We start from the raw sequence: 14,278 nt of genomic DNA, 5'->3' as shown, positions 1-14,278 counted from the left end.
CTGATGTATTTCCACGTTTAGAGCCTAAGAGCTCTCAACATGACAGTGGCACTGACCATGACTTCTCTCTTTCAAAGCGACTTAAAAAGGACACAAGGAAGCAGAAATCTCCAGTTTCCTCATAGTACATTCTTTGTCATTCCAACCTGTGAGCAAGCTCTCCCTTCTCATCATTCAGAGGTGCCTAGAAAATGCTGTGGGTTCACCAAAAATGGTCAGTCTCCAGTCAGGAGATTGACTGATAGAGACATCTTACTCATGACATTCTGAGTTACTATTACAACTAACTTCTTTAAGTGGAATACTGATTCAGGTCACCCCACACAATACACTGAATTCTTCCAAGGGAGCGATCTTTGAATGGGATCTATTAAACGTTTTTTGAGGAAGAAATAGTCCAGGAGCTAAAAGATCAAAATGTGTCTCATGAATCATGAGACACATGAATGAATCATGATCAGAAAGGATGGAAACTTAACTCCTATGAGAAATATAATCTTAACTTTCAGTACTCCAAATCTACCAGGTTCTGTCAAAACAGGTTACTTGAACTGCCATGTTAGGCTGTATATCCCAAATCCACTTAGATGTTATAAATGTCAAGAGTTTGGCCGTTCTCAGACAGCATACCGTGGAGATGCTATATGTCCAAAATGTGGGTGCAAAAATCACGCAAGCAGAATGCAAAGCTCCAACACCACAGTGTCCTGATTGTAGGGGCAAGCATCCAGCTTACTCCAAAGATTGTGAACTATGGATGATAGGGAAAAAAATAAAAATACAGTGGTACCTCGGTATATGTCCTTAATCCGTTCCGGATCCTTGGACTTATACCAAACAGGACTTATACCCAAACGAATTTTTCCCATAACAAATAAAGGAAAAATGATTAATCCGTTCCCATGAAAAAAAATCTTATTGTTATTGGCATATTATACAATGTCCCTGATCTTTGTTTGGTAATCGATTTCACCCCCTTCGCAACGCTAGCAGATTTAATAATGTCTTTCTTTTTCACAATCGTAGATACCGTCGTTCTCGGCATACGGTATGCAGCAGCCAAGTCCCGGGTATGCATGCCACCTTCATACTTATCAACAATCTCTTTTTTCACCTCCGTGGTGATCCTGCTCCATTTTCTTCGTTGCTTGGCTCTTCTCATTAACTTTCTTAGAATTTATGGTTAATGAATTTACAAAACATTTACGCGAAAAAACACAAAATCACGAGAAAATTCACAGAGAGTTATAGCGCGGGCTGTTCACTGAATGGTAGAAACTGTCGTACTGACGCTCGTGGGCAGTCGTGGCAGAGATGCCAGATCTTACCCCCTCTCCAAAAACCAAATTCAGTCGATCGAGGACGTAAGCGCGCACTGTGCGCGCATACGTCCTCGGTTGGTTTTATTCGGAAAGCCGAGTGAGGACCGGCATGCATACTTTGCTAGCGTCCGTCCTTGGCCGACTTTTATTCAGTTTTTGGAGAGGGGGGTAAGATCTGGCATCTGGGTCGTGGCTTTGTCTTGAGAGAGGTGAACAAGGGTAGCGCACGGTGTCGTGACTCATTTTGAAGCACGCGAGTCGTATACCAAACTAAATTTTTCGCGTCCAAACAGGACGTATATAAGTTGGACTTATTCCAAAGCGGACGTATACCGAGGTACCACTGTATATAAAATTGAAAAAATTGTCTCAACCAAGAAGTGAAAAAACAGGTCAACTTAAATATACCAAAATGAACTTATGCTTCTACTATGCACAGACACAAATCAGTGGCATGTCAGACAGAAGTAACCATCTCTCCAAAAATATCAATATCAGACTGGGCTCGATCAGTACTCTCGAGGTCCAGCATCCATCTAAACCTAATTCGGGTAGACTAAAGCAATAATACGCCACTCACAATTCCATCCCAGAGACCTCTGCATTGTTGGGTAGCAGAAAATTTGCAAAGATCGTATCCTGTTGAGGTGAAACAGTCATGCCTAACAAGCATGGATATAGATGATACTATTAGTGAAGAACTGCTTGAAATACATGCAGAAGATATGGACGATAGCAATGAATCAGGACATCCCACTTTTCCCCGAAAAGAAAAATCAAAACCAGAATGTCATAAACAATCAGCTTATAAAAAGCAGTTAGATACATCTTCCACATACAAAACCAAATAATGGAACTCATCATTCAGTGGAATTGTAGAGGTTTTCACAGCAACATCGATGATATCAATGAACTAATGTTAATCTATTAGTCTGTGAATACCCCCCAAGCTAGCAGTTTTCTGACCAACCTAACACTGCCTCCATAACATCAGCAAATATTTTTGCACCCTTTCTGTTTAAGTGTATCCTATCCATGTAGAAGCAGTCTCTCCTGTTAACAAGCACAGACCATGGTGAAAAATTTTTTGCCCCATGAGCCTTGCACAATGTCTCCAGGGCTGAATTGATCGACAGGGCTCTCATCATATACTTCCTCCTATCGTGTCTGGACAGAATTGCATACACTTTCAAATTTAACCCTAACTGCAACTTTTTCTGAACACTGACCTGTACTTGTTAAGTAAGTCTGCAGATCTCCTACTCTTAATGCCATTAGTGCAAACGTGTACAACAGTATCACCCTTTGTGGCCTTAAAATATGTCTGATCTACAACATCAACTTTTGCCACTAGCAGACATACCTTGATCCTATTCCACCTATCCTTTTTGCATAATATATTTCCCATCTCTCTGACAATAGAGTCACCAACAATAACTAGCTCCTGTGGGACCAGTGAATTCTGCCCTGAAGATTGCTGCTCTGTTTCCTTATGCACAAGGGTGACCTCTGGTGTTGAGTTGGACAGCTGAGAGCTAGATGGGTCCCCCATTTTAATTCCTTTGAGGGCATCTACCCTACTCTTTAAACCAGTGGTTTTCAACAGGGGTGCCACAACAACATTCCAGGGGTGCCACGTAATTTGCGTCTAAGTTAATTAAACATTATTTTTTTTAAAATTTATATGTTTATTTTGTTATAAAAAGTGTACAGTATCTTTTTAATTTTGTGGTTATCTATAATTGATGTTTAGTATATAAAGAATAAAATTATTATTCCTACTTTCTTGCATCATTTGCCTCTGCTAATGCTAATGAATTAAAAAAAAAAAAAAAAAAAACCCCTGAGTAAGCAGCCAGTTACAGTTAATTTCATTTTTCTAAATTATATATATATATATATTTATAATTTGTATTATGTAAATGTAATTTTTATAATTATATTATTGTAATAACTATCATATAACATATTTTTTAATATTATATATATATGTACAGAAAGAGAATCGAATCTAACGGGCAGAAAACTGAGTAGGGATTCGAAAAATAAAATAAATTACTTAGGGGTGCCGTTATTAAAAAAAAAAAAGGTTGAAAACCACTGCTTTAAACTCTTATAAATGCCCATCAGAATGCTGAGTTGTTGCCTAATTTCTTCACACTCTCTGCACACACAAAGATATTCTCCTTGGCTTGATCATGTTGTGTTCCAGAAAGGTTCGCAAGTATTTCACAAGTTTCACATTTTTTTAGGCTGTGACGTGTTGGAGAATCGTCCCCTTCTGTTCTGCTCTGTGCCACAGCACTCCTGCTACTTTGTGTTTGTTGCTTTGCTGATCAGGTCTGAGGCATGATTTCCATTTTAAATACTATTTAATTGATTAACAATGAAAAGAAATTTAATGATACGTATTACATTATCGAGCGAGTTCTTACATTATACCTTACGTTATCAAGTACGAGATATACAATGTCAAGTTACACTCTACTGTAACAATCAGAATGTTAAATTAGTTATGTCCTTAGCTAAAAGCTTGTACAACTAGTTAAAACATTCAAACTACTTACTTATCATGCTTAAAACCCTAGTATTCTTCCTCACTACTGGTTACGATCTTCACGCCAATCACCAATACGATAGCAGTACGAGCAGTAAGTCTAACTTACAATCACTAGTTAAATTTATATATATAAAAAAAGCTAACGAATGCTACTAAGCCTATTTAATATCTTTGTAAAACACAATTTAATATGTTAATCAATCAAAAGTACAGTAAAATTATGTAAACCACTTGTTATTTGCAGGAGCTTCAAACTTCGCCTGCTGTTCACCTCTATGACAGCATAGTATGAAGGGCAGTTGCTGCTATGGATAAAGGAATGATTGAGTCTAAGAAGACAGAGAGTGGTAATCAATGGACACTGCTCTTTGTAGACCAATGCTATTAGTAGACTGCCCCCAGGGTTCAGTGTCGGGTCGATTGTTGTTTTCTATATTTATCAACAATATTGATAAAGGTATATCATGCGTAATGTCCAAGTTTATAGATGATACGAAAGTTGTCAAGGTTGTTAATGATAGTAAGCTACTGCAAGAGGATCTAGAAAAGGTGGGCAGATGGGCTGAGAGGTGGTAACTGAAGTTTATCATTGGTAAATGCAAAATACTACATGTGGGTCCATTAGTAACATATCAACTGTGCATTACTACACCCAGGTAGTGGAGAGTGAAAAAGACCTGGGGGTAATTGTGCAGTGTGATATTGAGTTTTCTGAGCAGTGCAGACAGGCTACCAGAGCAGCTCGTATTCTTGTCAATGATATACAGGAATTTTGCTAAAAGAGATGAGGTGGTTATCCCTTTGTATAAGGCAATGGTCATGCCACATCTTGAGTCTATACTCCTCAGTTTAGGAAGGATGTAGAGCTGCTGGAATAAGTACAGAGAAGGCAATGAGATTGTTGTGGGGGGAAAAGGTTTGCTCTTACCAAGAAAGGCTCAAGTCCTACAAATTGCAAGGTGATTGATTGAGGTGTATAAGGCCTTGAATGGTTTGAGCATGCGTAATGCTGATGAGATTCTTCCTCAGATTACACACTTGAGGAGGCATATATTGAGGAAGACAGTTGCAGAAAAGAGGTGCAGGGAAATTTGCCTTTAGCTAGTGGGTGGTTGATTGCTGGAACAAACTGCCATCTGTCATTGTGGAAGTTGATAGCGTAAATAAATTCAAGGAAGAACTGGACAAACTTGTGGACCGGATGGATGGGTGAAATGGGAAGGGTTATTTTATTTATTTTTTTATTGTTTGTTTTTTTTTTTTTTTTTTTTTTGCTGAAGCTTTATAGCCTACTTTCTTGCATCATATGCCTCTGCTAATACTAATGAATTAAAAAAAAAAAAAAAAAACCCTGAGTAAGCAGCCAGTTACAGTTAATTTCATTTTTCTAAATTATTTACACTGACCTCTGCAAAGTGGATGCATCCCTAGAGTAGTGACTATTCTGACCCAGTGATGTTCACTTTAGAGAGATTTCACTGTATATGCTTTATTTACCTATATTGTATGAGATAATTCTGCAGTGTTTTGATTATTAGCTACTGGTGAAAGTCAAACTTAATAAAATCTAATACAAGTAAATGCCAGCCAACCAAATTTCTTAAAAATGATATAAAGAAAGATTTTGTCTGTCAGGACCCCATATCATCTGGAGCTATAAGGTATCAGAGAATGAAAGAGAAAAGCATATGGTATTTTGGCTACTCATGGGAGTTTAGCTGCTGGAGCAGACATCAGAGATAATGGTAGCGTTTTAGGAAGTTTTCAGGTTTGTTATCAAATAATCTGCTCTTCTGCCAGATTTTACTTTCAGGGAACTTAAGTAGTGATGTTCAGATGGGACTGTCGGTGCTGTGCTTTGCTCAAAAATTTTTTTTTTTTTTTTTTTAATAAATATTTTCTGCATGCAGAGAATTAAGATAATAGGTGCTCTTGCTCCTGGCCTTTGTGTTGAACTTATACTGAAGCTCTTTTCCCCTGCTGGAATGTGTTTGTCCCTGATTTTGCAGAAGTTTATACCTTTCTTGCATATAGACATAATAATAATTATATAGTAGCTTAATTAAAAATTTTCATCTTCATGCTTTGGGTCTCTCCCTTACTTTAACAATCAATCCTTGTATGCATGTTTGATATTTCACCATCAGTCTTGTCATCAAAATACTCCACATGTTAGTAACAGCAGCATTAAATTAGTTGTTTTTAAACCTCTTTTAGCATTAGCATTAGTAGAGGCATTTGATGCAAGAAAGCAAGCTTATGCAGCATCAGCCAAAAAAAAATAAAGTAAAATAAATAAATAACCACTTCCACTTCACCCCTCTGTTCGTTCGAAATACCTGTCCAGCTGAGCCTTAAACTTATTTAGGCTATCAACTTCCACGACAAGGGATGGAAGTCTGTGTGCTATAGGCCTAATGACTCCTCATCAGAGTCATTAGGCCTATGGCACACTCCTACTCTCAATTTTGATCTCCCAGTGCTTATGTCACACCAAACTGACTCGACACTGCACTGTCCAGCAATGTCGACTGGCTTCACTTCCTTGGATTTTATGTGTTTCTTAACTAATAGCATAACCCCTCCTCCCTTCCTATCCTGTCTATCCTTTCTGTAGACATTGTACTCCCCAAATTCCAGTTCTGCATTCCTTATATCTGTGTGACACCACGTCTCTGAAATCCCAACAATATCTGCCTTTGATGTTTTTAGCAATACCTCAAATTCATCAGAGTTCTTCTCCAGAGTTCACACTCCAGATTTGATGTCTCTTAATATCCATCTTATTCATCTGTTTTGTCCTATAAGGATGAAATTTCATCTATAGCCAATCCATTCATAATTTTATTATATAAAATTTAAAATTGATGACCAAATTTGATAAACCTGTGTTTGTATACAATGTGAAATAAGTATGCAAATAATCCTCTATTTATGATGCTTCTATTTATATCGATTTTCTACAATGATCACCATTTTCTAGTGTAGTTTTCTATATGAGTCACAAATTTTTTAGTATAACAATGTTAAGAAAATTTAAGGATGTTATTTTATCTGCACAGCAAGAAAGAGTATATGTATTTATTGTGCCAGCACTATATGAGGAGTAATTGTGCACTGTTCTCTGTCAGTTTACACATACTGTGATACTAAATCACTCCAAACCCTGCTCTGCGAAATGGCCAGGTGTGACTACATGTACAGAGCACAAAAATCACAGACAGCAATCTCTTTCACAAATTGAGATGTATTAAAACAATTATGTATGGGTGAATTGTGTAGTGGAGCCACCTATGAACCACTTAGCGACAAGATGGTCAAATGCTAACAAAAGTATTGTGTAGTGTTTTTAATAGCTTTAAAAATTTGTACTGTTATTGATCATGCTTAGACAGCTTAATAGACAGTTATCTGCATATGGGTAGCAATAACTGAATAGAAATGTACCAACTGTGTGGTACTACACTCAGGGAAGTGGAAAGTGAAAAAGACCTGTGGGTATTTGTGCAGTCAAATATGAAGTTCACTGAGCAGTGCAGACAGGCTGCCAGGACAGGTCATGGAGCCTTGTCAATGATATATAGGAATTTTGCTAGCAGGGACAAGGACGTGATTATCCCATTATACAAGGCAATGGTCAAGCCAAACCTAGAGTACTGTGTACAGGTCTGGAGGCCTCATTTTAGGAAGGATGTAGAGTTGCTAGAACAGGTACAAAGAAGGGTAACAAGATTGGTGAGGGGAACAAAGGGGTGCTCTTACCAAGAAAGGCTTAAAGTTCTGCAAATTGCAGCACCTGGAGAATAGCCACCTGCGAGGTGATCTAATCGAGGTGTATAAGGCCTTGAATGGGTTGAGCAAGCCGAATGCTGATGGGATTCTTCCTCTTGCTCAGACCAAGAACCTGAGGGGGCACAGTTTCAAATTGAGGAAAGATAGTTGTAGAATAGATGTGCAGAAATTTGCCTTTAGCCAGCGGGTAGTTGATTGGTGGAACAGTCTTCCATGGGAGGGTTTTTTTTTTTTTTGGCCTATGCTGCATAAGCTTGCTTTTTTGCATCGTATGCTAATGCTAATGCTGATCTCAGCAAGCATACAATGTTGATAGTTCACATGCTGGAATTAAGAAGAGACTAGAAGATACTAATGGTGCTTATGAGACAATCTGGAGAAACAAGAGAATGGAGTGAAGATAAAGGAAGCTTGATGACAGTAGTAGTAGTAGCAGTGGCATTTGATGCAAGAAAGCAAGTGTATGAGCTTATGCAGCATTAGCCAAAAAAAAAAAATCACACCATTCCCTCCAAATGCCTGTCCAGTTCCTCCTTAAATTTATTCAACCTATCAACTTCCACAACGACAGATGGAAGTTTGTTCCAGCAATTAACCGCCCACTGGCTAAAGGCAAATTTCTGCACATCTAATCTAACTAATTCCAGGCATACTATAAATCAACTGAACATTGACATAGAAAGTTAAATAAGTGGGAACTTCTTCTGGCTCATGACATGATGTGTTTTCATTGGCAGAAATACACTGACAGCACAACAGCTACAGATGAGTAACATTTCACAGAAACACATCATATATTCTTACTAATTATTTCTTTGGAAAAATGTTTTAATGTAAGTTGTTTTTTAAGAATGCACCTTTATCATAAATAGAGGATTACTTGCAATTTTATTTAACTGCACATATTTATGATTTAATGGGATGAGGTAATACACAGAGGTATTGTGTTACTGCAAGGAAATTATTATTATTTTTTAACTCTCCCAGATCGAAGAAAAAGAAAGGCTAGTTAAAAGAAAATTAAGGTTTGGTGCTACAGTAACAACAGGAACGACAGATGGTGAAGAGGTATAGTAGTTTTAAAAAGTTTCAGTTTGTAAATATATGATATTGGTATTCATAAAATAATTTGAAACCCAAGATTATTAGTAAAGATTGTACCATTTCAAAAAAAACTATTGTGAGGCAACTACGTGCAGCAGAATAGGGTTTTATGTGGCTTCATCCATTCAATATTATTATTGAAGCATGTTCCAAAAGAATTGTCACCCTTCTTGCAATTCAGTCATCATATGACAAATTTAGTAGAAAGTGTTTATGCAGAAACAAGAATTAAAGACAGCAGATTATTAATGAAAAAATAGCAAGGAGTGTTTGCAGGATTTTACTTCTGAGTCTCCACAAATCAACAACACAGACAAGCTCAGAGTTAGATGTCTTTCATCCAAGTTTTTTGTGTTCATGTGTGAAAGAACTTAAGGAAGAAGCTTTTATTGGAACACCACAAATTTGAAATGCACCAAACAAGCAGATAGATATTATGAGAAATGCTCTAAGTTTGACGTTGATTTTATGGCTTGGGTTGGTTATGGTAGTAAAAAGGTAAACTGCAGCCATTATCAATCCACTGACTCCTCAATGATTCATGTTGAGGAAAATGGACCATAATCTGCCACGCTGGTCCAGTGTGGGTTGACATATTGATCATATTTAGCAGTCGGGCTTGAATCCTGGTTTACTCAAAGAGCGTGTGCTACTGCACTCCCGCTCCTGACCTGGCTACAGAGGCCTATGGTAGTAACTTGCACCCAAACATTTTATTAATAGTGAAACAGTATTTCACTAGTGAGAAAAAGTGAATTGACAGGGCATAAGGGTTTGGGGTATGGAAGCCCTTCACAGTAGTATTCAACATGTTAGGAACAGCTGTAAGATCATTGCATTTTGTGCTTCTTCAGTATAGAAGGTATCCAGCCCATTCTTTTTGCAGGTTACACAATTTCTTGCTACCACTTATCTGGATATCAGGAGAAGTGGTTGATACTACAGCTTGGCTAAGACCTCTCTAATTTGGTATTTCTATAGCCTGGTTGGATGTAATCTCAAAATGAAGGGTGTAGCCTTTGCTTGCATTCTCCCTCCCTTCCACCCACTAACTAACTCAACATTTACTAGAGGCTCTTTCAGTGATAGGTATGCAGATATGGTGCTTTGTGCTGAAGGTTGCCAAATTGTCAGCCAATTTTTGCTGTTGATAGGCCTTTGAGGAAGAGTGGTTAATTTTGTCTTGCTGAAGGGCTGTTAAGGCAACTATAAGCCTACCACAAAATACAAAATATTGAAGATGAAATCCATGACATGGTACAAGAAGATCCATGGTTTTTTTTTTTCAGTTTTGATATGCCAGTTTGTGTGACATAGTGTTCCAATTCATATGATGTTAGTAGATGGGCTATGTATATTTTGTTTGTATGATGTATGTTCATGAGTCATTGTGAATGTTGAATAGCTGGTTATCCCATAGTTAATTTTGCCCAATTTATTGTGTCAGTTATTCTCCTAATTTTTCTGTCTAGGATTGTGCCTGTATTTGTTGATAGGTAGAGCCAACAAGGTTTCATAATATAAAAGTAACGTTTTAATTTATGGTATTTAATTTATATTATATATTAATTTATTTATTCACTATCTATAATTTTATAGATAGTGAATAAACACATTTTATACATGAACTTTTAAAAAAAAGAAAACTGATTTTTCATTGCATTATAAAATAAGAATTCTTATTTTTAATAAGCAAAACAGAGGAGTAGAAGGATAATGGAGTAATAACTCATAATTGAATCAACTGTCATAAAACCATTTTGTCTATGTCAATTCGCCATACAGTTTTTGTTTTGTGTGAACAGTTTATGTTAAAATTAGTAGGTTGCTTTTTGACAAAAATGTTTAAATATGCTTATTTTCTTTACTTTGATGCCACTTGAGATCAAGACTGAAGGTAACACCCCATTTATATTTAACCCCCATTGATTGGATGAAAGAAAAGTGCCCCTTGCTGTTCTGTGGTGTAGTATGAACAATTCAGTCATAATGAAGACTGCTGTTTCACTTAGATTATTATTTTTCTTTTATTTATTTATTTATTTATTGATTGATTTTTTTTTTTTTTTTTTTGAGCAGCAAAAATAAAATAAACATTAATAAAATAAACATTACTCCTTTAGTTGTTGTTGCTGTTTGGTTTTTAGGAGCATTAGCAACTAAGGTCATATTGCTCCAGGGATATGCATTTGTCATTCCCTGACCCTTCTGTATTTGATGGTCAAGGGTTCGAACCCCGGTCTAATCAAGAAGCGTGTGCTATGCACTGCTACCCCTGCCCACCTGGCTATGGAGGCACTCCTTTAGTTAAGTTAGTCCTGCATGGAGAGGGATTCCTACTCCTGTATTAGCAGCTAATCTGAAAGAATTTCTCGTTCCTTATGATGAAGAAGTGTACCCAATGAAAGAATGCAGATATGTTCTGCTGGATAGCAGAGTGCCTATTCTTGGTAACCAGGTCCATGATTTAAATTTATCAAAGCAGCAGCAGAGTTTTTGGCATCAAGACTGCAAGAATGGAATTTGTTAGCCGAATGTACAAGGATTTCTGTATTTAGAAAGAGAAATATAAAATTGTTGATACTATGTTGCTGTTGACATAAAGTTATGATGTGCCAAATTTCCTTTGTATGTGTGCCTAGATATAAAAGAACTGATGGAAGGGTTGTGATTCATCTGAAGTTTAGTTTTATTATATTACAGAAATGCAGAATTTAGTACATAGCCTTTCATTCCTGTTGGAATGAAAGAAACTTAGTAGTATATGTTGCAAATGCAAATGTTGGATGCAGTCAAAATTAAGGAACATTGCTTGCAGTTATGTGGTTTACTTTAATTTGGATTGAAGGGTGGATTTACCAACCGTTGTTGTTTCCTCTGCTTGTGGAATAGTCAAGCAACAGAACAGCACTATGTTGGCAGGATTTGCCAGAAAAGTAATGTCAGATAAATGCCATTATTGAATCATCAGTTAGTATCTCTTCTTCCATTGTGTGTAAACTGAGCTTAATGAAAAAATTCTAGAATGAATTCATGCAAACTCAAAGAAGTTTGCATTCTTTGTTCCTTTGCTCAAATACATTTGCATGATAACAGTTTCAAGCAGAAACTAAATCTCATTCATTTAGCTGTATTGTAGTATTTTAAATTCTAAGTTTATGGGTTTTTAGGTAATAAAAAAACCTACAAAACTGTCAGATGAACTGTTGCATAACTAAAAATTTAGGTTGCAGGATGTTTCCTAAGATGCATTTACATCTAGTTTTTTTAACTGATATGTTGTGTACTGTTTGTGATGAATAAGATGAAAGTTCTGCAATAATTGTAATGAAACAATGCCAACAAGAAGAGAAGGATCAAGCCAAATTGGGTGATTTGTTGGTTTTTGCAAAGAAAATGTGAAACTGTACATAACAAAAAATAAATAATAATAAAATAAATAAAAATAGTTTGATTGAAGTTTGACTTCTACTATTTTGTATTTGTGTCTTCATATTTCTATGTAATCTAAGCATATGATATTTTATTAATGAATGGAAGTTTATTCACTTTTAAAAATAACATTACTTCAAATTGCATAATCATTTATTTGCTCATGTGCATAAAAATAAAAGATAACAAAAAAACTGTACTCATTACAAATTTTTGCTTGCCATTTTTGACATCAGTATTTAGTTGACAGTTTTAAAAGTTAAAATTTGTTACCTTGCATTATTAAATTAGTTGAACAATATATAATTGATTAATTGGTCAATAAATATAATAAAGTCAAATTTATAACTTTTAAGGGGTTTCTGATATATCATTTCCAGTAAATTGAATATTTCTGAAGTTCGCTTCTTACCTGTAGTTTCCTGTATGTTGGGCTGACATATATATTGCTGTGTTTACAAGTCATTTTGTAAAAACCCTCTCTTCTCCCTTTTATACTACTTCATCTTTGATTAATTTACTAATTTTGTTGCTTGTTTTGAAGCTTACTCCTGTTTTATTTTGAGGTGATACAACTGCTTGACTATGATTTATTAATGAGAGAGAGAGGAGAAATAACAGTGTTTGTTGTATATACATATATATATATAGATATGGCATTTATTATGTTGGGCTGACATATATATATTGCTGTGTTTACAAGTCATTTTGTAAAAACCCTCTCTTCTCTCTTTTATACTACTTCATCTTTGATTAATTTACTAATTTTGTTGCTTGTTTTGAAGCTTACTCCTGTTTTATTTTGAAGTGATACAACTGCTTGACTATGATTTATTAATGAGAGAGAGAGAGGAGAAATAACAGTGTTTGTTGTATATATATATATAGATATAGATATGGCATTTATTATAAAAGACTGTCTTTATTTGTAGGTTTTTGAACACACTTGCTGAATTCTCTACCTACATGCTATTCATAGGGCCATGGTCAGACCACAACATTATATTTTGTTATAGATAGCAAATTATTGCAAGCATTCATTTATTGAATATATTATTTTACTTAGCTTATCCACAAATGTTTAATTTCAGGATAAAAAGAAAAAACGAGCTGAGAGATTTGAATTGCCATGAAGAAACAGCTCTTTTATGAAAGATCTGCTCTAAATTGGATTGGATATTATTATAAATTATATCCAACAACTGTAAATGAAATCTGTAGGGGAAATGTTTGTCTATGTATTTATGTATCTATGAGCGAGCCTTGCAATTCTGATATTAAATTTTTTTTTCTCTGTAATGTGCTTTATGCTGTTTGTTTTCAAAATACACCTTTCAAATATTTCTTTTACATATATCCCTATGAACTGAATTGGTATATGCAGTTGAGAAAGAATATACTCCTTAAGGATATTTCATTAGCAATTCCACCCTCATGGCTTTGCTTTTCTGTGCTGTTATCACCTGGAGAAGTTTCTTTGCTAGTAATCTTTGAATTAGCAAAGTACAGAAATCTGTACTTTGTCAAAAAAGAAACTGCTTATAGATGATGATAGCAAACAAATGAAATTTCAGATTTTTTTTTTTTTTTACAGTAGAAGGGATTATGAAAGAACTAATGGTAAGTTTAAAGAGAGAGGTTTGTAATTTTTTAAAAATTTATTTATTTGCAAATCATTTTAGTGCATAGTCTCCTCATGCCAGTCACTCTGATTTTGTCTCATACAAGTGCTGCAAGATTTGGTATATACAGTAAACCCTCATTAATCCGGACAGCTCTAAAAAAAATTTAAAAGTGTAAAAATCAAACGACAATCGGGCTCAAAGGTCATATGTATTGTGTCCGAGGTCATTGGGCCGTGATAACTCAAACAACCTGGTTCCCAGCTGCGATTCAGACAGTTGTTTGTCATTTGCTCTGCAGTTACGTGCTTCTATCTTTTGTGCTGTGCAGTTAAACAATGTCTTTAAGTAAGCCTAGTGTAGGACAGAAGCGTAAGCATAAAACGCTTTCTCTTCAAGATAAACTATCTGGATATTCTTCAAGATATTCTATCACTGATGGAATA

General features: G+C 35.7%; 1 protein-coding gene across 4 annotated transcripts in view; it reads left to right on the top strand.

The window, feature by feature from the left end:
* LOC150091076 (SAP domain-containing ribonucleoprotein) overlaps positions 1-13,466 on the top strand; it is a 195,316-nt gene extending 181,850 nt beyond the window's left edge. For 2 of the 4 annotated variants that reach the window (XM_090381655.1, XM_090381642.1), the window contains 2 exons: positions 8,662-8,742; positions 13,302-13,463. In XM_090381655.1, coding sequence (XP_090237781.1) covers positions 8,662-8,742; positions 13,302-13,343 — 123 coding nt within the window. In that variant the 3' untranslated portion in view covers positions 13,344-13,463. Of the gene's footprint in view, positions 1-8,661; positions 8,743-13,142 lie in introns of all 4 variants that reach the window. The other 2 variants (XM_090381663.1, XM_090381648.1) reach the window with 2 other exon arrangements.
* Positions 13,467-14,278: the final 812 nt, after the last annotated feature.

Source organism: Mastigoproctus giganteus, chromosome 1, assembly GCF_048544385.1.
Source record: "Mastigoproctus giganteus isolate SK-2022 chromosome 1, ASM4854438v1, whole genome shotgun sequence".
NCBI lineage: Eukaryota > Metazoa > Arthropoda > Arachnida > Uropygi > Thelyphonidae > Mastigoproctus > Mastigoproctus giganteus.
The sequence above is the reverse complement of the archived record's forward strand: the minus strand, read 5'-3'. Positions and strand labels throughout refer to the sequence as shown.